Source organism: Astatotilapia calliptera, chromosome 7, assembly GCF_964374335.1.
Source record: "Astatotilapia calliptera chromosome 7, fAstCal68.1, whole genome shotgun sequence".
NCBI lineage: Eukaryota > Metazoa > Chordata > Actinopteri > Cichliformes > Cichlidae > Astatotilapia > Astatotilapia calliptera.
In genome coordinates this window covers 56,323,266-56,350,871 of record NC_137428.1, presented here as the reverse complement: position 1 = coordinate 56,350,871, position 27,606 = coordinate 56,323,266, and the positions used below count along the sequence as shown (strand labels likewise).

At 42.2% G+C, this 27,606-nt stretch overlaps 1 protein-coding gene across 1 annotated transcript; it reads left to right on the top strand.

Moving 5' to 3' along the window:
* The first annotated feature begins 2,220 nt into the window (after nt 1–2,220).
* smad6b (SMAD family member 6b) lies at nt 2,221–26,567 on the top strand. Its single transcript, XM_026175822.2, has 4 exons — nt 2,221–3,734; nt 6,624–6,680; nt 8,572–8,649; nt 25,646–26,567. The coding sequence occupies exons 1-4, from the start codon at nt 2,945–2,947 to the stop codon at nt 26,185–26,187; spliced, it is 1,467 nt and encodes a 488-aa protein (XP_026031607.2). The 5' UTR covers nt 2,221–2,944; the 3' UTR covers nt 26,188–26,567.
* The last annotated feature ends 1,039 nt before the right edge of the window (nt 26,568–27,606 follow it).

Sequence of the window (27,606 nt, the reverse complement as noted above, 5' to 3'; positions counted from 1 at the left end):
TGACTTCAGTCAAAATGGGTATTAGGGTAAGTAGTTGGTACAACTCTACATTGAAACAGGAAATCCATGTCATTTGCAGCCTGTCTTGACAAGACAAGAAACTTGAGATTAGGAGGTGCCAGAACCGCGGAGAGGTCAGTGCGTAAGGGTTCACCTGTTGTGTCTCCAGCCAATGTGAAGGCCACTGCCTCTACACGTGTCATTTCTGTTTACTAAAACAAGCTGCTATAGGAGCTTTGCAAGTTCTAAAAAGCAGGAAGGGTTTTCTAAAATAACTACGAAAACATATTAGTGCGTGTTGCTTCACTAGTACATAAAAAGCAGGGGTTTCTGAAACTGACATCCAAGCACCCACAGTATGGTATTGCAGTCCCATTTCCCCAACTGATACCAGTGTAGAGTTCAAATGCTTAGTTAAAATATTGCAAAAGTGTTGCTATACTGTTTAGGAATTACACCATTTTACACAGTTTCAGAAGACCGTCAAAAGTAGCTGGACAATTTACCTACAAGCAGTTTCATAGACAGGTGAGGCCTGCACCCTCATTCTATGACACATTAAGCAGATAAAAAGACCTGCAGTTGATTCCAAGTGCTGAAACTGGATTTGGTAGCTTTTCACTGAAATTCTCAATATGAGGCCCAAAGAGATGCCAATGCAAGATAATGAACCCTGAAAACTGAAATAAGATTATCAGCGACTCAGAAAAAACTCTAGGAGTATCCAAATCAACAAGGTGGGTAAGGTATTCAAAAGAAAGTATGCAGTGCCCATCTCGGCTACACCGAAACCCTGTTGCTGTGTCCATGTTCTTGATTAAGGAAAACAACTTCATAACATCTAACACATCTAAGGTGAGAACACTCTTGAGGAGGTGAGAGTATCACTGTCAAAGTCTACAATCAAAAAACAACTTCATAAATGGATATCCAGAGTTTTTACACCAAGGTGTAAACCACTGGTTACACTAAAGATCAAGAAGACTGGGTCAGAAAGTCAGAAAACAACCCAAACCATACTGCAAATGCAACCCAAGAGTTTCTTGAGGCAAAGAAATGGGATACTCTTCAATGGCCAATTCAGTCACCTGGTCTTTGTCATTTACTGGGGACAAAACTGAATGCATAAAGACCCACAATCAAGTCCTGGCAGAGCATCTCAAGACATGACACACAGTGTTTGGTGAGGTCCGTGGGTTCTAGACTTCAGGCATACTTAAAGACCAAAAATATCCTAAAGTTGTGTTGATCTGAACACAACGCAGCCAGAAAACCAGCTACATGGCCCTGAGCCCAATATAATGTGTAATTTCTATATGTAATAATGTTTCTAACTTAACACAATTCTTACATATTTAAATACTTAAACTACTAGTTTAAATTTGGAGCGTTTTGGTGCTTTGAATCAAAGCTAAAACTTCATCATGTGTGAATTTACTGTGATCAGCACTGCATTTATTCCCACCCAGCAAGGCAATGCATGTGATGTCATCACAAAACTGCAGAAAAACTGTATTTTCAGTAAGAAAAAATTCCTAATGAGGTCAATGGGTCAAAGATTAGATCTAATGCAAAATCGTCCTATCTGTCATCCTATGTAAATGCAATTGCAGGCTTTCCATGTTCTTGTAGTTTTATTATTTACTCATGTCTGTTTAGGTGAGGACAGACTGAAAGATGAGTGTCAGCATCATTATTTTTGTCTTATTTCTTTTATGCTATGTTGATGCTTTGTCTTCACTCTTCATAATCTCATAAACTTTATTAGATTATTGTCTAAAAATTTCTAGTTAAATTCCATGTTTGTGGCTCAATAAAAAAAATGAAGTAGAAAACAAAATAAACAATGAAAATAATCAGACTTTTCAGCGGAGAAATAAAAAGCACATATTGGTGCATATGAGTTTCTCAATTGTTTGTTTTTGCTTTCTGTAAAAACTTTACATACTAAGTGCAGTGGGTGTGAATAAGTTTTTGTAACTTTAACTTAAAAAGAGAGATGGGTGTTTCGCCTTTAAGAGTTAAGAAACTTGAAACCTTGTTTGCGCAACAATCAGTGCAGCTCAGCCGCCAAAGTGTCTAGACTAGCACATGATGGTAGTCAGCCAATGGCTCCACCGCTCTCCTCGGGGGCCCCGTGTATGTGTGTGTGTGAGTGTGTGTGTGAGGAAGAGAGAGGAGGGGGGCAGAAAGAAAAAGAGCGAGAAACGGAGAAAGAACGGGATCTGGGCTGCAGTTTGGTTTAGATCTGAGCAGAGAAGCAGGAGCTCTACTCAGCCCCGGATCGATCGGCTTCGTAAAGCTCATTTCAGCACGCATGGACGTTTTGTTTGGATTTTAAAAAGAGAAGAAGTGCACTGACATCTCGAGAAGAGGGCAAGGATCCTGACTTTGCGCTGCATTTTCTTTGGATTAAAACGCATCGAAGTACCTCATGCTCTACGTGCCGGTGTAGAAAGTAGAACTGGGGTCGCTAAAAGTCGGGAACTGTTTGAGGCAGCGAGTTGTCGTCTTGCTTTGGAGGCTGTTGGCTTTGGATTATATTATAGAGTATATCACTATATGTTTTCATGTGTTCAGATTATTTTTTTATTTGCTTGTAAGAAAAAAAAAAGGCTGTAAACAGTCCATTCCACAGCGATCCAGGAGAATAAGTCACAGTTTCATAGCTTGTTTATTTACAGTATAATCGGCTGAATTCATGCCTTTTGATCGGAATGCTGCAGTGCATTTGTTGCTCGGTTTTGCTGTTGTAGATGCAACAAAATCTCCTTAATTCTAATGTTGCGGTTTTGCCACCAATGCTCGTCACTTGGCTGTGCATGCACTGCACGGCATTTCACCGTCATTAATGTTTTGCAACGACCGGAGAAGTGTCTTTAATATTAGGATATCCGTACAAGAGTAATAATAAAAAAATCCTTATAGATTTTCAAGTTGTCGTATGTTCAGGACGAAACGCTCAGGTCTTGTGCGGCGACTGTGGAGAAGCCGTTTGATCCCAGATAAAGAAGGAGAAGATGGAATTGGCAAATCTGGTGAGGGCTGTAGGGACGATCTGTTCAGCTACAACCCAGAGAAAATTCCCAAAACGGAGTTCAGACCGATGACCCCTAGCGGGTCTCTTGTCTTGGACATAGGGGGTGTGTGCCCCGTGGAGAGCAGCGACTTGAGGGTCACATCGGACCAGGATGGGGGTGCCGCGTGTGCCCAGGAGCAGGGCAGCCCCCGCTCGCTACAGGACAGCGAATGTAGGACGGTGACGTGCTGCTTATTTAAAGACCAGGACCACTCCGAGCTTAGGGGTGCAGAGACGGCTCAGGGCACCAGGGGTCCGGGGTCGTGTCACTTCGGGCTGAGGAACCTTGGACCAGGAGAGAGCGACTCTCCGGAGGCGCAGGAGGCGATGCCACGCACGGTATTAGAGCAAGAACTGAAATCAGCCACATACGCTCTTTTAAAACGGCTCAAGGAAAAAGCGCTGGATACCTTACTAGAAGCGGTGGAGTCCAGAGGAGGGATGCCGAGCGACTGTGTTATGGTTTCACGGACAGAGCTGAGATTCGGCGGCCATGTGGCATCCCCTCAGCTGCTTGTGTGTAAACTGTACCGCTGGTCTGACCTCCAGCACTCTGCCCAGCTCAAACCGCTCTGTGAGTGTAGGAGCTTTGGGGCCCCGGACAGTCCAACAGTATGCTGCAACCCCTATCACTACAGTCGACTCTGTGGGCCAGGTAAAAGAGTCTTCCACACAAACTGCATGCATGTTGTACCACAAAGGCCTGCAATAGCTTAAATGACAACAAAGCACTAAGCATTTGGGCATCTGCACTTGTTTTGCATGAAAACGTTCCTCAAAGTTGTCTCTGTATTTTCACTTTGACACACCTTTACTGCACAATATTGCGTCTTTTCTTTAATTGCAACAATTTCATTTAACTTTCAAACATTTTCCATTTGATTTAAAGGCAGATCGTGTTAGAGTTACAAGCAGAAACCAGCATTATTTAGGGGTGGGCATTAAAGGGCCTTGGAAATTTTTCTGTCACACTGCCTTATTTGTCCTGTTGTTTGGCTTGGTTTCATACCCTGTGATAGAGAAAGGTTGGCCATTTGATTAAACAGTTAATGATTACCAAAGCCATCTTTACTGCAAGGTGAGCAATAATAATAAGTGCGAGCAAAGGGACATGCACGAAGATTTGACAAAGCATAAATGTGGGGCAGATTACTTAGATGATACCTTGGGTAATTTTATTATATTTGTGCAGAGCGTGTGTTGAAAACACGCCAGGATCTGCACAAATTTTTCAGCAGTTTATTGTGCCTGTCAGTTTTGACCCAGAATGTCAAATTTGAACAGCTCTGTTGTTGCAGAGCTCACTTCAGTGGCCTGTGACATCAAGTTTCCAATAAAGGGGAGTTTGTTTGTTTGTTCCACTGTCCATGTATACAGTACTGTGTGTACTGTGTAGTGTGTCTGAGCAAGTCGGTGCCTTCAGAGTGACTGCCAGTACCTCTGTTTTGACTTTTTGTGTATGACATGTATGTGGCTGTTTAGAGTTACTCAGAGGTACAGCCTCGCTGCTGTATGTCACTTTAAGTGGCGTGTGCTGGAGATTAAGCTTTATTTCCACAATCAATCAGCTATCTATGGCAGAACCTCCCTGACCTCTATTAAACGCATTAGATTTTGGCAGTGGACGGGGTCTACGATTTGAAAAACCTTAAACGCAGGGCCACTCGACCCCGCTGACCCAGTGACAACGCCTGGTATCATGTGTAAAGATGCAAGCGTTAGTATTTCTGTCCCTTCACTGGCACAGGAGGAGGATTTTCCATAACATCCATGTTTACTAGAGCCAGCTGGCTGTGACAAGCACTTCAAAGTCACAAGTTTAACAATATCAGAATTCATATTGAGCAAATGGGGGAAACTGATGTGGATTTTGGCTCTGGTTTCCTAACACGCTGTCCAAATCAATCAGAACCAATATATGTAACCTCAAGTTTGCTGACAAACCTTACTGTTTATTGGTTTGAAAAAGATCAGTTTGATAGACAAGAGTGTGATATTTGTTCCGCCTGTGCTGTGGGATTTTTCTTCTTTCTTATTTTTTTGCCCCCACTGAAACTACCAAGATGAATTATAAGAAGAGGGAAAGAGGCACGTACCCCAAATTGGGACTAAGGCTTGTAGTAGACATAGCTCACATGCGCTCATGCGTGGCCCAATAGAGCTGGTATTTCTTTCACACTATTCACAAGGGGTGGGGGGGGGGGGGCTTTGAATCAAGACCTTAATCACCGGGTTTTGACAGTGTTTGTAGACGGGAATGTAAAAAACAGGGTTTTTACAGGAATGAAACTCAGTAAAACAAACAGGTTTTAGTGTAAAAGAAGTCAGCCCTTTTGTAAAAACTAAGCTAAAAACATAACTGTAGCTCAGCCTACTTAAGATTTATCTAAAACTATAATACTGTTCAAAGTTTTACACACGGGATTTTAAGGAATAAAACTTTATAAAATGTGAAGCAGTGAGCTGAGATTGAAGTGGACAAAAAACTTTTCCCTTTTATTTCGCCAGGCATTATACTTTTCGAATGAGATCAGTTTCAAGTTGCGCTTTAAAAGCCCTTTTGTCCTGAGGAGGTCCCCTCATGCTATTTAGGTGAAGGAGTGGTGATAATATACAGTTTGCATACTACTGGCGCCAGACTGACTAGCTGTGTATCTGAGTGACTGAGTTCAGATCCTGGCAATTACTGCCGCCACTCTTAAAGGACCCACTGCTATTATGCTTTTCTCCTTCCCATTTTCCCTGTAGGCGAGGTCACTGTGTGCTCGCAAAGTTTTCTTTCCTTTGTGCTTTCCTTCTTCTTGTGCAAGTTACTTTCTTCGTTTCACCTTTTTATTGGAAAAAGAAAAAGTCAAGGCGTTGAACAGAATTAAGTTAAAAAGAGATTTACTCGTATTTATTAAAACACTAACTAAAAGTTAGGGTTAGTCTGTGGTCATATTAAAGACTGCTCAGCTTTAATAATATCTCCTCAAGTAACAGAGACAAATGAAGGGAGTGTTTCGCATTGGTTTATTAGCTTTTTAACTAGCGTTTGAAGAAAATGAATTTATTTTGTAGCGCAGACACAGAGCTGTAAGAGTCAAGGTGCAATCTGCCGTTTCCTCTGAAATGTTGTGTGTTGAAGCTTCTCTTGTGGCTTGACTTGAGCTGTGTATGTGAGCTATGTTTCTTGCTTTTACTGAAAACAAAAAGCGCAGCATGACTTCACACAGAATATAACGTCTGGATAGATCTTTGATACTAGAACATTATCTAAATACTAGATCATTATATGTGTATGCCTGTGTAAAGTATAGTCTACGCAAAACCTTACAGTTACCGGCCTCTAAACATTTTCACCAGCGTCAGAGGTTTTCACCCCCTAAAACATCTTTCTTACATCAAATTAGTGCTTAAAATACAAATGCTGTGTCGCAAATGTTAGATCTTCTGAAACCTAGCTCCACAAATCCATATTTTCTCACGACTGACTTAACCTTATGTTTTACCTTCCTTTTTTTTCCCTTTATAAGGTTATTGACATTACTGTTTTGTGTTACAGAGTCACCCCCACCTCCTTATTCAAGGCTTTCCCCTAATGAAGAACACAAGCCACTGGGTGAGTGACAAACACAGTTGAACTCTGTTGCGCCTCAGTTCCTCATCTTCATCTGAATCCTGCTATTAGCACTTGCACTTTCTCTGTTTGGGAGTGCTGAAGAATCGTTATGACTGATGTCTAATGATTTTTGTATTAATAAAAATAATACGAATTAAAGACCATCGGAGCCTGTAAATTGGAAATAGCACGGTCAGTCGCCGTTTTAACAGGAAGAAGCACAAATAGAGTAATGCGGAGAATTGTAATGGCTGTAACAGGGCACCATGACTGGCAATTTACATGGTAGCTTTGAGATGAGACCTGTGCCAGCTTGTGGCATAATGTCAGCATACCAGCTACAGCCAGGCAGATAGAGGTGTGGCCGGCCCATATAATTCAACCCTGCTCAGTGTGTATTTGCATGGGTTGTTTTGTTTTGTTTTTTTTATTGATGATCAAGAATTGCTTCAAATTCCTTTGAATGAGTTGATTGAATTGAATGATATAATCGCATTGGCCTTATTTATTACGGTCATGTCAAAATGATTCAACCCATCTCTAATATTGCTGTTTTTGAATCACTTAACAAATCTTTAACGCCACTGAATTGGTTCAAAATGCAGTTAATCTTTTGGTAATTCAATTTTAACGCGCTCATAGTGTTTCATTAGCAGACACAAATATATCTATGTAGGTGCTTTAGCTCTCTTCCCTGCGAAGAGAAAGAATAAATTATTTCATTTTATTAAAGCAAGCAGTGGTTTAACAGAAGACTAACCTGGGGCTGTACGATGTTCGGTGTATGAAGGGCAACACATAGAAAATACAACATGGAGATAAGTCCCTCACTCAGTGCAGTGGACTTCCAAGGAATTAAAGCTTGAGTGTTTTTTAAGTGTCTTTAAGTTTAAATCTGATTTGCAGTTTTAAATTTCATTTATAATACTGCATTCAGTGTCATAAGACCCTACGCCACGGCCTAACACAGAAATAACTATGTGTCATGGTGATGCAGGCCCCGTAGTAGTAATGCGCCATGTAAACACAGTGTATTGATTAGCACATGGTTAATAACTGTTACACAAAGTGTACTAGGCTGTAATTGTATCCAGCTCACAATACTAATGCAACAGCTAGTACTCTTCCAGTGTTTACATGTGCTGTTTCGCCATTTTCACAGCTCGGACAAACTGTGTATAAACTTGATCAGTTTTAATGTCTTCTCTCTTACCTTCATTTCAGTTAAAGTAATTGTTGTTAAATATTTATTATCTCTGAGTGGCAGAACAGTGCAGACATACCAGCACACGAGTACAAATGCAAACAATGACATCGCCCACTGTGTCTTAGACTCCACGCTGGCCTATAAATCAAGCTTTGTGCGGGATTTAAAGAAAGCGGTGGCAGCATGAAAAACAAATATTAGTGAGCTGGAAGCATTTGCACATGAGATGCAGGATAAAATTCATAAAGAGAGTTGTCAGGAGATTGTGAGACTACCTTTAATGCTTATTGGAGGGCACAAAGGCCAAAGGATAATGTTACTAATCACTGACTTTGGGGTCTGACTAATTTCGGTCCTGAGATTTTTACTGTTAATCTCAGCGCTCTCCTCAAAATCAGTCAAATATGCTGTAATACAGAGAAACTGACTGTCTACAAATGCAGGGTTTCTACTGTTGTATTAGCTTATTAGCTAATTATGAACAAGATTTAAAAAGAAAGACTTCTCAGAATTCTTTTTTGTATTACTAAATGAATGTTTGAGCAATGCTGTTTGCAGCTGTACTGTATGTACTACTCAGAGACTACACCACTGAGTGTCTCTGGCTGATGATAAGTAAGAATATGGATTACTTGCCTGCGTTGTTAGTAGATCAGGGGTTGATTTCTGCCTTATTCCCCACAGATCTGTCAGACTCCACATTGTCTTACACTGAAACCGAGGCAGCCAGCTCACCAAACATCACACCAGGAGAATTTTCAGGTACGTGTTTTTGTTTTACCTACAGTGGACAAATGAGCAGTTTTGACATGTTTTTTTTTTTTTTTACCAGTTTCCCAAATTGATTAGTAGAGTTAAAATGCATGAAGTGCCAGTGTGTAAATACTGGTGTGATGTTAAATACGGTTGCTGATTATGGGTGGTCAGAAGTTGTCTGGATGTTTGTGCATACATGGATTTAGGTTGTGATTTCAGCTATATTTCCTTCCTGACTTACTTCTTAATATATGTGTGAACTGCTGTTTGAAGTAGTGGCACATCAGCTCTCAGTAGCACTTATTACTCTGATTGATTCTAACACTTTCTGTTAGATGAAGTGATCCGTGTGGTAAAGATCAATTATAAATAGATTAGGCACTTTGCTTTCTTCCCCGAACTATATTTGAAATTGGTAGTTTGAGTAATAAAGATCATCATTTAGTTGTAAACAAGAGCGTCTTTCATGCTGATGCGTTTGCCTGTGGTTGCCCATGTTTTTTGCACAGTTGTCTGCATCTGAATATATGAAGCTAAATGCATACACTTGCATTGGTAAACTGTAATATTTCCACTGTAATAAATCAGGGGAGCTTTGAGTGTGGCATCATCCTGTTTTTATGGCTTTGAAATGGTTAAATTGAGTCTAGCTGGAAAAAATGTGTCTGGAGTGTACTTTAACGACAATTCAGTGCTGTTCTCTGCACAAAATTGAGTGTGTGAGGGGGAGGTTTCATTTTGATGGTGTATTTTATTCTTTCTCATTAAGGACCATTTCAAACAGTCCAAGCTTTAAAGATAAAGGTTTCATTGTGAGCAGTGCAGCGGTTCAGTGGGGCGTGTGCATTGGCTTCAGAGCTGGCCTCCCCTCCTCTGTTTTTCTTTCAGAAATATTTGAGTGGGATCAAACTGTAATAAGATCCAAGCTTGCTCAGAAACACACACAAGCACACGTAGTTGTCCACATGCATGTGCACAGACACACATACAACCCTATCCAACCTCCAGCCTGGCTGTAAATGGGCTGCAGGGAGGGGTGGGTTCACGGAAATGGAGTTGCTCCTGTGAATGGGGCCACACCAAAGGAGGCGAGCAGAAACTGCCCTGTCCTCTGATGTGAAATGAAACTCTCCTTTCTCATGGCCCACAGTGAGCATGCCTCCCCCTTTCGTACTAGGGTTCTAGCCAGCATGCGCAGTGTCATGTGGACAGGGAGTCAGACCTCTGATTTTGGGGGCTTGCAGGGAATTGCATTTCCTGTTAAGGGGTCTGCCATGGCTCAGAGGCCAGGACACTGAGAAGTTGACATGGCTACCTGGCACTGAAGCATTCAGTCAGCGAAGGCCCCCTCCTCCCCAGCGCACAGGCTGTCACCACCTCAGCATGGCCTGGCGACACTCCCTGAGTCAACAAATGAGGGGCTTGTCAGAGCGCGCACCACAATTCCTCAGAGACTCTGGTGAGGGAGGATCTAGACATGCTAGGCTTTGGTTTCTTCCAACTGTTTTTGCAGGCCAGGCCAGATCATTCTGCAATGACTGTGATAAACTTTGCAAAATGAACTCAGGAAAGAGAATGACCAGGGCCCAGCAGAGAGTTTTTCTATACTAAGAGGTTTCAGATACAAAAGCATTTCCATGTAGAATAAACATCAGCATCTTGTCAACGATATAGAAACTCCATCGTGAATAAGCTCTATTTCATCGTAACACCACAAGCTTGAAGGCCTCCATATAAAGCCTGCATACAGTAGGTCTGATTTAACATAAAACCTGCAATGCATGTTGTCATGTTATCCTCTGTGTAACATGCTGCTGACCTGGAGATGACTTTCCTTGTGAATCCCCCGCCAGCTTAGGTAGAGAGAGTGTCTGTGTGTAACCAGAGTTGTGTGGGATCCAGACTCCACCCCTCATGCAGGAACAAGTAAACCTCTTAAAAGCAAGTCTGGGGGGCACTGGCTGGGTGGGGTGCAGTCAAATAGTCGACTAGAGTTTGCAGCCCTGGGCTACAGAAATACCCGCCGAGCATTCTTTTGCGTCACACAATGGCACAGAAACAGATCGGAACTGGTTGGTGTGGTAGATAAGCTTGTTCTGCCACTTTACAGAATATATTCAGATCAATTTGAATAGGTATACTCCTTCTACTTCAGATTATTTAGTGTTTGTAAATATTCCATTAAACCAGTACGATCTATATCGTAAAGTTCCTGTTGCAGAGTTACAGTTACAGTTCAGATACATTCACCTGATCCCTTTGGTTAGTTTGTGCAGTTGTGCACTATGCTAAAATGTTTTTCAAAAGCTTCTCCATGTGCACAATGTTGTATTCAAGGTCAGTTTTATTTATATAGCACCAAATCACAGCAACAGTTGCCTCAAGGCACTTGATATTGTAAGGTAAAGACACTACAATGATACAGAAACAGGGAAAAGCCCAACAATCGTACGAACCCCCATATGAGCAAGCACTTTGGCGACAGCGGGAAGGAAAAACTCCCTTTCATCGGGAAGAAACCACCAGCAGAACTAGGCTCAGGAAGGGGCAGCCATCTGCAACGATCGGTTGGGAGTGTGGGGAGGAAGAATGTGTGTAATATTCATACCTCCTGATCCTATATGTGCACAGACATTTGTACTGTTTGCAGGATTTATTTAAAAGTGGCGGTGATGTCAGTTCACATCATGACTGGGTCCAGCTTTTTAGTAGATAATGTAGCTTAATGCTTTGTGAGTGTGTAGTGCTGCCTCTCACATTCTGCCTGCACATGCTTCCTCACTGCCTGGGCCTCGTTGTGTGGACATCGGTACACAGCCCTTTGATGCAGATCTCATTGCTTCCTGTATGACTGTCTGAGGGGGGGTTTCTACGCATCGACTTTATTATGTCAGTCACATTGTCTCTGACATTGGGGGCTCTTTATGCTTGTCACTGCTTCATTATATTGCTGTTCTGAGCAGCCATAAATGTGAGATATTTTTGCACTGGTACTTATTTCAGTCGCCAAGGATACATTTTTTTTTATTTTGGCTGTTGGCTTTTTTTCTGAGTAATTGTGACTACATGTAGTTATAACAGCATCTGTACTATTTATGTACAAGGAGTGATGCAGAACTTTCCTTTGTTTGAACCTGTTTTAAGACAATGGCTCCAGTCTGCCTATATTCATCAGCCACTGGAGGGGTGTCCTCAATTAAGCCACCGGGATTTATCCATGTAAGACAATTTATAAAGGGTCATGCTGCTCTGAGCCGACATCACTGGTGTGACTGGTTGGACTCTCTCAGATTATAGTGGTTAAGTGACCAGAAGACATGTGTAGTGAGAAGGGTCCTTTTTAAAAAATGATTTTTCTCTTTTCTTCCCTTTTGAGTGAAGGGAAGTAGGAGGAGGGAAGCAATGACTGAAAGTTGCTGCTGAAGGAAAGAGGGCATAAGCAAGTAGTCACGGTTCCCACACAATAATCATAGATTGCTCCTCTGTGTCTGCCAGCCTGTCTCTGGTGGAAAGACCAGTGCTGTCTAGATGTCTTGTCTGCAGACAATCGCTGTCTCAGGTCCACTCTGCTATTTCTTTCTGGCGGAACGAAGCAGTTGGTAGATAGATATCTTTTGTCTCACTGATATGAGGCAACAGATATCTATTTTGCATTCACATGTATAAGCTAAGCGCATTAAATTGTTCTTATCGGAGCTGGTTTCACGAGAAGGCGAGCGCTAAACATCAAACCAGTCACTCTGTCTGCGTCAGACAGTGGAAATGCGTGGAATAATTAGACAGTCTAATCAAGGCATGTGATGCATCTCTTGATTAGAGCAGATTAGACTGGACACATTCCTGTTGATCTGACTTCGAAGGCATGTGATTCCCCTTGTGCTAGGATCTAATTAAACAGAAATTAAATAAATTAAAAGGCATGTCTACTGTACCAGCCCGCTCTTATCAGAGGGTGTCGGAAACTGCCATTTTGTCAAAGCCGCTGGCATCCTTTGGTGTCTGTCTTGTGACACTCTGGGCTTATGGCAATATTTAGACAAGTTTATTACTCCAATCTCATCATCGTATAAAATTCGCCAACTATGCAAAAAACCTAACCAAGTAGATTTGGTGCGTAAAGCGAGCCGGCGAGTGAAAGGAAAAAATAAAAACAAAGGGCAAACAAAGTAAAAAGAGGTAATTAACAGGACACAAACCATTTTGTCCCCACTGTTAACTTTGAATTGGCTTTTTTTTCTCTCTCTAGCCTAATTGTAACCCCTAGTGCCATCATATAGGCTTATTGTTTTTGAATATAAATAACTGTCATCTTGCATCTCTATCATTTGCACACGCTGTATATAAGACATCTGGCCTTCTCGGTGTAGCAGCAGGACCCTGACAGAGGTATGGTCTGGCATATGGTCTGCTGCATCAGCATGTTAGCGATGTCCCCCTCCCTCATCGAGGCATGAGCCCCTTCCTCCATCCTAAAGACCCCAGACTGATACAGCTCCGGCTCATCTCCCCTTGCAGCCTGGCTCATGGCCTCAGGTTTCCACCGCAGCCCAGAGCCTTCCCAGCGCCTGGCCGCCCACACTCCCTCAGGAGCCCAAATGCTCCAGGATACGGGATGTGGAAATAATGTGACTCGAGTGCTTCCACCCTGCCTCCCGAAATCAGGTTTTGCGGATTGTTTATTTGAGGGGAAGGAGGCCTCATACAAACATCCTGTTTTAAAAAGCTGCCTGGGTTTTGTAGCACTGCAGGGCGGTGAATTGCCCCTTTGACAGTGGGGAGAGACTGAGGAATGTTGAAGAGAAGGCCAGCATCTCAGGGGACATGAGGGGGCTCTCCTCACCCGTTTGTCTTGTCCAGTTTGCAGAGTCCCATTTTAGGCTTGGGGGAGGTGGAGCAGGGTTATAGCTATACATCCTGAAGGGTCTGGTGCTCTATTCTCTGTGCAGCGGTGTAGGGCCTGTACCCACAGTCCTCGTCTCAAGTATCCGTTCCTGTCCTGGGAAGCTGGCTTCCGTTTCCCCTTACGTAACACTCATACACACAGAAAAAAAGAGCCATTGATAAGAGCGATAAGGCCATTTTTCATTTTCCCTTTCTCAGCATTGTTAGACCGTGGTGTGTCAGAAATTTGCTTTCAACTTTTTCTGGCTTGAGTCATGACAGCGAGGATTCTCAGTAGAGTCCAACAGACGTTTTTGCATTTCCAGAGGGGTCATTGTGCATATGATATTATTGTTTCTCTTATGTGCAAAAGAAACTGTTTTGGCAATTGTATACTAATGTTTCTACCTTTTCGTTTACAGCTTTTTGACCTTTTTGACCTTATTTGAGGCATTTAAAGGAAGACTTCAGTTTATAGGGAAGAAATCTTCCATGTGTAGGCTTACTGTGTTCTGCAGAAGAAATAGGAGTTTGAAGTAGGGCTGCCACGATTTGTCGACTAGTCACGATTACGTCGACTATCAAAATCGTCGATGACTGATTTAATAGTCGACGTGTCGTTTGAAGCTTTGTAAGATCGCAAAAGACGCAGAAATAATAGCAGGATTTAAGAGTGTAATAACGGACTGAAACAGAAGATGGCAGCACAGCATGTACAAGGATGCCAGCTGCCGTTAAACCCCGAAGAAGAAGAAGCAGCTGTGTCCCAGAATTCATAGCGCGGCCCAGCTTAGTTTCCAACAATGGCGGTAGCTAGTTAGTTTTAATATTACTCTTATTATTCTTTCTGGGTCACAAAATAAACGCTTAACATATTTTCAGGCGAGAATGTAGCTGTGTAAACCTCAAATATCTGCTCAGTTTATCAGGACACCACATATTTTCAAAAGCGCTCCGACGTTTTCGGAGACGTCTGTTACCCACTAGCTCGATAGCTAGCCGGGGGCTAGGTCACTAGCGCCGTGAGAACACCGGACTCCCGGCAAATTGTTTTCAAACCCACCACCGTCTTTCGCGACTCAGGTTAAATATATATGAGTCACTTAGATAAATTAAAAATGTTATTGTTTGGCTTTTTTTTAGTATTTTATTTGTTCCTGAGTAAATCGGTTTGGCTGAGATTAAAGTTATAGTTTTTACACAGCTGAATAAACGTCAAGCAGACAGCTGATTATCAGAAGTGTGAGATGCTGGAGAATTTACTCCGGTGTCCTGTTATATTTTAGATAGCAAGGAGTTTATTAAACTTTACCGAAACAATCTGCAAATTTCATTAAAATTGAATAAACTATCATCTTGTCTTTATTTTTAGTTAGCACAGACCTTAAACACTTAAAGCTGTAAGCTAATGATAGTTATATAAGAGCAGATGCTGCTGGTGCAATAAGCTGTAGTTTTACGTCCAGTGGATGATGATTCAACATTATGCACTCCACACTGTATATAAATGCCACTTGTTTTGCACATATTCAACTCTGTATATTTTATATATTTTATTATTATTATTATTTTATTTTATTTTTTTACTATTTAATTTGTAAAAATTAAATAGTAACACACACACACACACGTAGGAAAATATTTAGTATACACATCCAGAAATGCATACACTATTATATATTGTACATATATTTATTAGTTTCAGGTTGGCCATTCTTGTATTTTGCTCGTTTGTGTTGTTGTGTTTGCACATCTCTGTTGCTTGTGGGGCTCGCACACAAGAATTTCACTCGCATGTGCTGTGCCAGTGTGCCTGCACATGTGATGTGACAATAAAAAGTGATTTGATTTGATTTGATCTGATTAGTCGACTAATCGCATAAATAATCGGTGACTAGTCGACTATCAAAATAATCGTTTGTGGCAGCCCTAGTTTGAAGTAAGCACCTTTTTATTTTCTTCAGTTATCGCAGCAATTCAGAAATTAGTTTACTCTTTGTTGAGCTTTTGTTCAAATACTCATTTGTTTTGAGAGCTGATTTTCAGTTAGTATTACCCAGAGGTGGGACCAAGTCATTGTTTTGCAAGTCTCAAGTAAGTCTCAAGTCTTTATCCTCAAGTCTCAAGTCAAGTCTAAAGTAATGTCAGGCAAGTCAGAGTCGAGTCTCAAGTCACTGGTGTAAAAGTCCGAGTCAAGTCACAAGTCTGAAATTTTGAATTTCAAGTCCTTTCGAGTCTTTTAAAAAAAAAACAAAAAAAATAATGTTGCAGTTATGCTAAATGTAAATATTAGACCATGTAATTTTTAAATCTGTGTTTTTCTCAACACATGATAAAATTGTGAACTTAGAAAATATACACAAATTGTGAAATTGCACCTCTATAAAATGCAGGTCAATTAAACCTAGCTCCAAGAATAATTTTCACCGACAGTTCTGAGATAAGCTGCATGTTATTCTTGGATGTGGTTGTAGGACCGGCTTTAAAATCGCATGACAAAAATATCATACATAAATAAATGATTTTTTTTTTAAAATATCATTTTTAAAAAAAAACTGCATCACCAACGTAGCCTGGAAAACATTTGCTAGTTAGATGAAGTCAGCTATCTCATCATAGCATATTTATATGCATATTTATAATCATACGGTTCTTGGAGTGAGTGCATACACTCATGAAGTTTAGTAACTTCAGGTCACTGCAATAAGCCCAGGTACAGTTTACCGACGGATGGGTACAGGACCTTGAAATGCACCGTGTAGAAAGTAAAGACCATCGTACGTATCATAAGTTTACCAGTCTCACAAATCGTCGTCATAAATACACATTCGTTAACAGTTTATTAATAGGACCTTTGAGCTCAATGGTAATTAATTAGCAGTGGAAATAATTTCTGGTAGCATCACAGAAATGTAGCAGTGACAATAATGCTGTATGCTGTAATCGTACTGGACAATTAGTGATACAAAACAACTGTTTTATCCTGTGAATAAAAGTATATGTTTTTGTCAATGTACCATAATAACAGAAGCGAAACGCAATATTGTGTCAGGACAATTCACTATTTATGCACAATAAACAAAGAAGCGACAATTTCTGTTCAGACTTGCTTGTAACCTATATCACCAATTATGTTAAGAAAAATGACGTATTAACTACAACAGCAGACTGACCTTCGTGTAAATGCTTGGAGCAGACTAACCTGTGAGCTGGAGTGTTATGGGACGTTATATTTGATCTTTGAATGGCTGCAATCCAGGCCACCCGTCGCGTCTTTGTTACTTCGGAAACATGGCTCGAACAATTTCTCTTCAACGACGTAATCCGATAACAACCGATCTCTTTACCCGTCGGCTTCCCGTGGCTGTCATGCGACCGGCTATTGCAGTTAATAATACAACGGCTTCTTGACATTTTTGTGTTTCTTTTTATCGCTGTGTAACTGATTTTAATTGAAAGCCTGCGTGCGCTAGTACCGCTTGCCACGAGTTCCCAGAATCCTTTGCGGTTCTACCCGTGAATGTGTCATGCTGTGTATGGTTGTGTGTGTGTGTGACAAATAAAATTTGAATTTGAATGACGTCACATTTTCAATCTCTATATAATATACATGTTAAATTTTATATTTGGGGTAAAATATCAAGTCTTTTCAAGTAAACCGGTTCAAGTCCAATTCAAGTCCCAGGTCATTGGTGTAAAAGTCCAAGTCAAGTCACAAGTCTTAGAACATTTTTTCAAGTCAAGTCTAAAGTCATAAAATTAATGACTCGAGTCTGACTCGAGTCCAAGTCATGTGACTCGAGTCCACACCTCTGGTATTACCAACACAGGCCCTAGATGCGGTGAGGTAATGTGACCTCTACGTGCAAAGTGAAAGCCCTGCTAATCTAAAGCAGTCCTTGGAGAGGCCTGAAACCCCTTACATGTCAACAGAAACTAGCCTGCTGAGCTTAGTATTTAACTGTCTCGGTTTGGCAAGCCAGTATGGTGCCATTGCTGCTGGGTGTTTGATTAACTTAACTAAAGGACTCCCAGATAAATCTATATCCTCGTACCTGACCGAGCCTCTAGGCTCACAGTGCTGTACTTGTCATTTGATTTACAGAGTGGACTGTGTTTCTTTTTAGGCCTTACCACACAGAAAGTACAGTCAGTAGAAATAACAGGAGGTTTGCTCGGTGTGCTATAATTTTCTTTTTTGCCCCATATTCTACCTTAGCAAATAAAGTGAGTGAGCTAATCTTGACATGTGCACAGGGAGGCCATCCTCACTCCCTTCACACTGCAGCGCAGCACCACTCTCCACCAATAGGGCCATTCATTCAGCTCGGGGCAAAGGGTTAGAGCAACAAATAAAGAGTGTGCAATGCCATTAAAAATGTATGGAATGCCCAACTGTTAGTTTAGCATTTTAGTGTGCCTCCCCTCAAAGCTGAGAGGGGGAACAATACTTCCATTCGAGCTGGGCTCCGTAAATGAGCTAGTCTTGCGTCCACAACTGGCATAGAGTAGCGAAGGAGGTGCCAGTTGTGGATGCTGTTTTTATTTTCTGACCATTTCACCCACAATTATAAATCCAGACACAGGCCAAGGCCGGCTATGATTTAGGCCAGCCTGTGGCCTGATTGCAAGCAAAAATAGATTTAACCCCCCCCAGTCCTCCCCAGAGGAGCATTGACAGTTGTGCCTAAACCTATAGCCGTCAGTATTTTTAAAACTCAGAATAGCCAGCACATTCTTTGAGCTTTGAGAATGCTCTGTGGATTAACTGTAGGGGCCCATGTCAGTTGACATCTCTACACGAGACTCTTGCTGCTGGAGGGAAAGATAGCTTATTGTGTATTGCTAAACAGTAAACTCCTAGTGCTTCAAGGAACTGGTTAATTTTCTCTCTGCATGTAAACTGAGATAGAGCGCTTGGATTTTTTCTTTTATTTGGCCTCTTTCCTTATCTTGAACATGGTCTACTGGAGTCTACTGGAGCTATATCTTCATTCCATTACCTTGTCTTAACATACGGCCAAGTATGATAGACATAATTTGGAGCCTTTCATCTTGTTCCTGAAAACTGATGCCGTTTTATATCTGACAAGAAAACCTTTATTGTTGAGTACAACTTGACAAAGTAGATTGTATTGTGAGATCAAGTTTTGCAAGTAGTAGTTGTTACAAGTTGTAAACAGGCTTATGTGAAAACTCTCATTTATTATGTTCCCCGGGGAAAACTGTATTTACTTTTGTCGTGTGTTTAACTTATCTTTTATTTGTGTGCATTTCTAAAGCCTTGGCGGTGTGGCTCAGTACGTGCAGTCAGCCTGTCGCATTTCAGGGTACGGTTTAGATTAGAAGTCTGGCTGTAGCTTCCCCCTCTTCCCCTCTCTGTGACTGCCAACACATAATTTACTTAATGAAATCCTGCCATTCCCTTTAGTTTCAAGATTTTTTGCAGATGTTGACAGGGAAGGACTTTGTGAATTATTGGAAATGTTCACTCCTGCATTTTTAATGAATGTCTTGCTTGTTGTGAACGGGCTGACTTATCGGAGATGAGGTCGGGTGGGGGTGGGGGGGGCAGTTGTCTTTGTTTTGGGAGCCGGTGTCTGGATGCCCGCGGTGGAGCAGTGTGGGTTACACCCAAGCAAGTGTTGTGATTGAAACAGAAACTCTGGTGCCACATTATCCTGACAGAACACATTCTCCTCACAGACTCTGATCCACTGGGTCAATCAATAGAAAACCATTGTTTGAACGGCAAGCGTGTCCATCATAGCTGCTCCACCTCCCGGCCCGGTGGAAACCAAATACCTACCTTTCGACTTAAATTAGTCAGACTAACATAACTCGAAATAATAGAGCTCCTTGTTACTGCTCATTTGAAACCAGGCCTTCATCATAGCTTGATTCCATAGCCTAGCTAAAGTCGCTTTTCTCCTTCCGATATGGAATCTCGGTTTTCCCAGAAGAAAGTTTGTGCACGTTTCAAGCCACGCACCCGAAACTTTTTGACTTCACACGTGATGTCACTGCTGAGGATTAACCAAATGAAAGTCACCTTCTCACTGCTCCTCACCCCCCTCACTCCTAACCAGAGTAGCAAGTTAGGAGGCACAACAAGGGGGGGGGGTTCAGGAATGTGCAGGGTCTTCTCCACTCAGTCGCTCCAGCCTACTTGGCTCGAACCTCCCTCGCACACTAGCAAACAAACACATTCACACTTGTGCACACACAAACAAGACACACACGCAAAAAGATAGGTTGTATGGGGAGGTGAAAGAGCGCAGCCACCCAGCAGGATGTTGGCTGAGCGCTTTGCTTTCGATGCTCACTCGGACTCGGCTGGCCTTTGAGGCTGCCTGTAGATATGACATATTCGCAAATATCCCCCACAGTTTTTACAGAGCTTTTACGAACCCTGAAAGGCTCTTGAAGGCCTCACTTGGATCACCACCATCGCTTGTGCTCTATGTCTCTGACACATTGCAGAGCTTTGGAGGAAACTTGGAGGAAATGAGCAGCACATTTTCTTCCCTTGAAAAAAAAAATGGAGCCTTTTTCTCTCAAACCAGCAGCCTCACTGACGCGCCCAGATGGCTCCTTCGTATTAGCCTCCTTAGCTTCCTACACCCACTGTTGTTTATTGATTTAATTTATGGATTCTGTTAGTTATCTGCTATCAAGGGTGCAGCACTTTTCCTCCCTCGTGGGGTCATCCCAAAACAGAAACAGAGGGAAAGTGAGGAGGAAGCGGATGACAATGTAAAGCATTCCCGTTGTGACCAGAAAGGTTTGGTGATTGGATTCAGTTTCCTGGGCTCCCACAGCATGTGTGTGTGTGTGTGTGTGTGTGTGTGTGTGTGTGTGTGTGTGTGTGTGTGTGTGTGTGTCCCCAGCATATATATCGCTGTGTCTATATCACTTGTTCTCTCTCAGCAGAGAAAGGCCAGACCTCAGGGAGAAAAATCCATAGACATGTAGGAGCAGCTCCAGTTAGCATATCTGTCTGATAAAGCCGACTTTGATGGCAGTGATAGCCCAGACGCCAGCCTAAATGTGGCCTGCTCCGGGGTTATAGTCAGCCTGTGGAAGCTATTGCCCACAGAATTAAAGCCATGAATTTGTTGTTTAGTTATAAAAGAAATCAGACAAATGTGTGGGGTGATGGGGCAGGAAAGCACAATAAGAAAGAATTGTAAATTTTCACACATGCACACACAGTCCTCAGTGCTTGCTTTCCACCACAAGTCTAGAGTCTATCAGTTCACCACTAGAGTCTAATAGCTGGAGGGGAATCTAATCCTTGGAACAGAATGAGAGCTTGCTCCTCTCCTCCCTTCAACTGTGCTGCATAAAAAGTCTGGCAACAGTGTTTTTCTTTTCCTGTTCAGCAAAGTTGCAGAGGAATGAGTGCATCTCTGCTAGCCGCTCCGGATTAGGACAGATAAAGTATAATGGGGGTGGCCCTGGAGCTTGGTGGGGAGATGTTAGCGCGGAGGGGAAGCTGTTGTTTGTCTGCCTGTCCCTGACACTCGGCCTCCCATTCATCTCACTCCAAGGCTGCGGAGCAGTGTTTACCCCAGGGCAGCTCTTTTCTGCTGCTCCCTCTGCCCTTTTTTTTTCTCCCTTCCCTTTTCATGCTGTCTTTAAAAGCATTACTGGATGATCATCAAGGATTGCCATTGAAACTTTCAAGCCCTCATTTTTGTGTACTTAACAGTAATTATCCAGACTCGCCCTGGAGTGCAGGGAACTCGTAGCAAGCAGGGTGATCTGCTCGCCCCCTGTTTTTTTTCCAGATGTAAATCTGTGGAAGAGGCTTGGGCAAATTATGTTTAACACAGGTGTACTTAAGGGCTTTTTCAATGGCATGTTTGTCTTCTGTTATAACATAATAAATATGTCATCCATGTTTGCTGTGTTTGCTTATCACCATCATAGTCACCTGCATTGTTACAACCACAGCGGCAGGTTTGGTTGCCTTTTAGCACATTTTGCTAATACTTTTGTATTTTTTCAGTTTGACTACTTCTCCCATTCTTTTCTCCATCACAAAGAAATAAAAACACATTTTGCTTGGACAACATGTAGCTGACACTTCACTTCTTTTTGCGTTCAAATGAGCATGCGTAACTTGTAGCCTCCTAACTTCAAAAGAACTGATATAAGTCCGTGTTTATTGACAGATCTGATGCCCTGCATTTGACACTCGGAATTTGTCCAATCGGAGAGGCCACAGGGAAACAGAAAAATCAACATTTTCCTCATCGTCTCCATGGAGATCACATCTTGTTATGGAAATCAAACACACTGAATTCTGGCTGTGGGAGTAGCAGTTCTTAGATAGTGCTGTTTACTGTGTGTCACTGTACCTCTAAGTGAAGTATATGTGGATACAGGTGTCCTCAGCTACACTTAATTCCCTAAAATGTGATAGTTGGTTTGCTACATTTCAAATCTGTTTGCCTAAAGGAAAACCAAACACAGCCTGTTCTTATCATATTTCTACAACACCAGACTAGATGCTTTATTCCACATACTGTGTTTCCTGTTGGCCATGGAAACGTTTAGAGATCAAATACCACAGATTTATGGATCTCTACTTTTTTTTTGATGTGAGCCTGGTTATGTAAGACTTTAAAATTGATCAGCTCCATCATATGCTTAGCTCATTGCCTCTGGCTGCAGGAACAGGAAGTGTGGCGTCCATGCTGTTTCGGCATCTATTGACTCTGAGACTGACACTAAGAGGAGAGGCTTTTGAGAATAAAATAACAATAATAACATGAGCTACTATTCTAATGGGTAAACGGAGCTGTTAAAAGGTGGCAGGGTTAAATGGATGCAGAGCACTTGTAATTGCTCCCAGCCATCATGGCTCCACCCAGAGCAGAACCTCATGCAGGCCAACATGGAGCCTGAGAGAGTTGGGTGTCCATGCTGTGGCTAAAGGGGAGGGAGGCACAACCATTCATTTCACCTCCACTGAACTGCCTCTCTGATGTCTGAATTTTTAAGGTTTGGTCTGAGTCTTGGTCTGGCATGTATCTACATAATTTTATGACCAGATACTACTAATTAAATCCTCCTTCTTACTCTTATATCAGTTTTGTAGAAAAACATTTGCAGAACATCCAAACATGTAAATCTGAAAATGCCATCTTGACATTGTAGCATGTTTTGAGGAAAATGGAGCTTTGTAAAAATGTCATGACACTCAATAAATCGCACGGGTGTGATAGAACAGGCTAGTAGTGTTTCTGCACAAGAAAAGCACCGTAAAATTTAATCAGGTTATGGCAGACGTGCTCGTTTATCCGTAACAAGCAAATTTAGGACAAAAACATAAGCATGTATGCTGTTTTTTCTCCCCTAGTCCAAACAGGCACGTGTGCAAAAGCACACGTAGACACAACAGAGCAACAGGAAAAAGCACAGCTCTTTCTGTGCTTGCTGTCTTCCGTCAGGCTCAAGCTTAGCATTAAATACATTTTTAACCTTTGTCCTGCTTATTCCTCTTCCTGGTCCTCATAGTCCAACTGACTATCTTTGCACCACGCTATGTGCGAAAACTAGATATCATTGACCAGATTGTTTTTGCTTTGTTCTTTCCATCCAAAGAGAAGGAGACAGTAGCCATTTGGTCTTTCGTGTTTCTGTGCACAGTTTCAAAGTGAGTTTACCTTGATGTCTGGGTTCCATTTGATTTGAGACAATGGACGGCCGTAAACTAGTTGGAGCTGAGTTCTTTGTGTGGCCGAGCGGTGCTGCAGTAAAAGTTGAGCTCAGAGTGGAGGAGCTGGAGTGTGGAATTTACTAATGGCACATGCATGTTGGGGCCCCTGAAGAGAGGGGGTCATTTAAGCCATCAGTGTGTGCGCAAACACACAGAGAGCCTGTCTGCAGCTTCCCCCCACCTCCACACTTCCCCACTCACTCGCTCTTTTCTTCCCCCTCCATAACACAGAGAGCCTCGAACCAGCAGGCGTTTTCTCTGTGCAAGTCTGGTCAACGTTTTTGCTAATCTTTGTATAAACTTTACTAGTATGGGTCACTCAGCAGAAAGATTTAGTTGGGTGGGAGGTGAACAAGGCATTTTGTTGCGGTGTGGATCTGTGATGCTCCACCTTAAAGGCGTTTGTTAATGGGGCGGGCGGTCATTAAGCCCTGAGAGCAGAGAGACTGAAAGGAATGGGGCCACAGGCCCAGGCTTTAAATCCTCTGTGCCAATAGACTCTCTGAAGCAAAATAATGGCATCACTCTGTGTGTGAGTTAATGGGAGCTGATAGCATGAAGGCTGGGGGGTCAGCGGGTCACGGGCTTGTGCTAAGTTGTCAGGGAGCTGAATGCCGTCCCTGGGCCCACAGCAGGGGAAGAGCTGGCTGGAGGGGGAGGGGGACCCCCTGCCTGGCCCTCTACCGTCACCCCCACTCTTGTGGAATGTGAGGAAGACGAGGGAAGAGGAGAAAGAGGCTCCTTAAAACCACGGTTATGGTTGACACATTGGTCATTGCTTGCACGTACTGTGACGTCAGGACAGATGTAAAAATGTTCATACATGTGCTTGAGGCGCACTTGGCTCGCTGCAATCTTGTCCTACACTTCAGACGCACTGCTGCTTTATGAAAATAGAAATGAGTATGTCAACACTGATCAGAGAGGTTAGCTTTCTGCAGAAAGTCTTATCTTCTCCAGCTGTTGCAGCAGTCTAAAACCACATTGATTATGTTGCATGACAACTATGATGTCACCCTGTCATTGTTTTAACTGCAGCTTGAAGTGCACCAGACTTGATTCAGTCTAGATTTTTTTCCCCGAGTCTCATCTTTTTCAAGCTGTTGCAGCATCTTGTTCTCTGTAATCTGGAAATCTCTAAACTCCTCGACTGATATATCATTGAAATGGAAGTAAAGCACAGTTGGGTGTTCAACCCAGCCACGTCCGCCAGGTTACAAAAATCGCGTGGGCAGGACAAGCCAAAACAGCACCAAAGACCAGCATCTGCGCTGTTGTTTGTGAGGGCGACAACTGCAACCATAAACCAGGTGTTACTCTCTGCCGTCACATAACGGCTGTATATATGTAGTGAGGGACCTGCACACAGATTCATGCCTCAAGCTCAGCCACAGCTCGTGACAAAAATGCTTACAACAAAAATAAAGTTATAATCAGAATGAAACCAAAGTGCATGGCACTAATAACGTCACCTTTGACTCGTTTTAGCTATGACAAAGAGAACAGTAAGTCTCCAGGATGTGAAAAACTGGAACTGTTTGTCTTCCATTCTTTTTCTTTCTCATCCATCGAGCCCTGTCCTCTCCTTGTACCACAGATTTTATGAGTAATATAAATGTAAGACAGCTTTGAGCAGCTTCTGAAAGTAGTCAGCAGTGTGTGTGTGTGAGTGAGTATGTGTGTTTCTCTTCGGTATGGTGAAGATCGAAGTCTACCTTGGGAGCAGTAATTCACTTTGGAGTGCTGAGGTCTGTCACTGAAAAGATTTCACAGACTGCAGCCATGAAAACTGAATTAAGAAGCTGATTTAGTGGACGGAGATGTTTAGTCTTAAGATGCCAGGTTTGCTTCCATTGCTAAAAAGAAATTTTCAAAAGTTATTAAAATGTGCAAAACATTTTTTCTACGTTATAACCGTGTCCTCTATTCCACTCTCTAGATTTTATAGTTTTAAGGCGTTCAGAGGGGAACACTTGAGTGTAATCTGGATTTCATTTAAGTAAACAGAATTTGTTTTGGAAGTTCATGTGTGACCAGCAGCTCTGTAGTGTGGTCAGTGTTTAATCCCTACAGTGCCCTCTTGAGGTAGAGGGTGGAAGTGCAGGTCTTTGGCTGCACTGACCTCGCTACACCCTCCACCCCCAGGATATGTATAGTTGCGGTGGTGTGTGTGTGTTTGTGTGTATGTGTGTGTGACAGAAGTCCAAGCAGCGGTATTTATACAAGGCTTAAATTTCAATACAGTGCCTGCTTCAGTATTTATAGTGTGGCCATCTGCTCTGAACAATAAAAAGGGATAGTTAATCCCTTAAAACTCAACCCATCCTTTTTATTAGCCCTGTTTACATTTGTTTATGTTTTTTGTAATGGACATTTCTCTGTCTCTTCTAGATGCCAGTATGTCACCTGATGCCCCTAAGCAGAGCCACTGGTGTAATGTGGCATACTGGGAGCACCGGACACGTGTGGGTCGCCTCTACACAGTGTATGAGCACTCCGTCAGCATCTTCTATGATCTACCTCAGGGCACCGGCTTCTGCCTGGGCCAGCTCAACCTGGAACATCGCAGCAGCACTGTTCAGCGTACAAGAGGCAAAATTGGCTACGGCATACTCCTCAGCAAAGAGCCTGATGGCGTTTGGGCGTATAACCGCAGCGAGCACCCTATATTTGTCAACTCCCCAACTCTGGATGTGCCCAACAGCAGAACTCTGGTGGTGCGGAAGGTGATGCCAGGCTACTCCATCAAGGTGTTTGACTATGAGCGCTCGTTCCTTCTGAGGCACACGACAGAGGCTGACCTCCTGGATGGACCCTATGACCCTAACAGTGTGCGCATCAGCTTTGCTAAGGGCTGGGGCCCCTGCTACTCAAGACAGTTCATCACCTCCTGCCCCTGCTGGCTGGAGATCCTCCTCAACAACCACAGATAACACAGATGGACCCCACAAACTATCCCAAATATCATCTACCTAGATTTAATATAAAGTTTTATATATTATATGAAATATATATTATACTTGTAAATACGGAGTCATTTTTACAATGTAACTATTTATGTATGGTGCAATGTGTATATGGACAAGTGGAAAAAAACGGAAAATGCACTTTGGCATATATATATATATATATATATATATATATATATATATATATATATATATAAAAGAATCTTTCAATACCAACTTGAGAAATTATACAGCAAAATTAGGATCAGCAGCCTGGATTTGGTGTATAGTTTTCATATACTATTAATATCCAGACAAAAAGCTAACACCATTCACACATTGATAATAAAGTATTCGCATAATAATTCTCTGTGCTTGGTCTGTTAGATCTTTATAATCACTAATTCTCTATAATGTATTTTTTACTGTATCCTAAAGAGGACCTATCCGGGCACACACAGACACACACATATATTTATATATATATATAATACATACATATATAGTTAAACTGGTTGATACGCATATTAAGCATGGCTTATATTTCAAAAAAAGACACCAGCATGTGCACAAGCTTGTTTCAGAGAGAGGAAGCAAGGGGATGGACCAAAGACGAATATAAGGAAAACTTATTTTTATGAACTGTGAATCAAGCAAAGCTACTCTAGCAGAGTTCAAGACTGAAACTGGAGCTGGGAATGGGAATAATAGGTCCTCTTTAAAAAGCACACTGATACCAATACCACTTGAGATTTCTCAGTCTTATTTTTTTAGAAAATAGAAATCATAATAAAGTAATGGATAATATTATATGTTATACCAAGATGTAGTGTAAGGTTTTGTTTGGCTTTAGCCTTATGGGCCGAAGGCTGAGAAACACATTTCGCAGTCAGTCTGGGAGCACTTAATATAAAAGAAGAAACATCTCTGCTGTGCTCAGCTTTTAGAAGCAGAAAATAAGCTGTCAATTCACTGTTTATTCTGACTGTGGGTTATTTAAATATCTCAGCAGATAAATGATGTTTATATTTCAGTAGCGTCTCCAGTACCACGTACATCACTGGATTTTTAGACAAGCCAGCTCAAGTGAACCAGATGTCCTTGAGGTCCTAAGGAGCCCCGGTAATGGGAACTGGGAGGAGATGGTTTCATAGAGGACAGTGTAGGAGGAAATCAGGAAACTGCTCGGTAGCAGCTAGGTCGTCCTTTCAGAGGTGTTTCTACTGCAGCACATCATCGTTGGCTGATGGTCTCACATCTCCGCAGCCAGCTTGTCTCACAATGGCCGTTGTTATAAGTGACCAGGGATGGAGCACGCTGAAAACCACCACAGTGATACTGGAATGTATGCAGAGAAACCAAGAAGTTTTACAAGCCTGCTGGAATCTTAAAAACTGCAGCCAA

What these genes read in the sequence shown, in the direction of transcription:
- smad6b (XM_026175822.2), top strand. Translation starts at nt 2,945, where the DNA reads ATGTTCAGGACGAAACGCTCAGGTCTTGTGCGGCGACTGTGGAGAAGC. An exon ending in CAGTCGACTCTGTGGGCCAG is followed by an intron (nt 3,735 to 6,623) that starts GTAAAAGAGTCT and finishes TTTGTGTTACAG; the next exon opens with AGTCACCCCCACCTCCTTAT. An exon ending in TGAAGAACACAAGCCACTGG is followed by an intron (nt 6,681 to 8,571) that starts GTGAGTGACAAA and finishes TATTCCCCACAG; the next exon opens with ATCTGTCAGACTCCACATTG.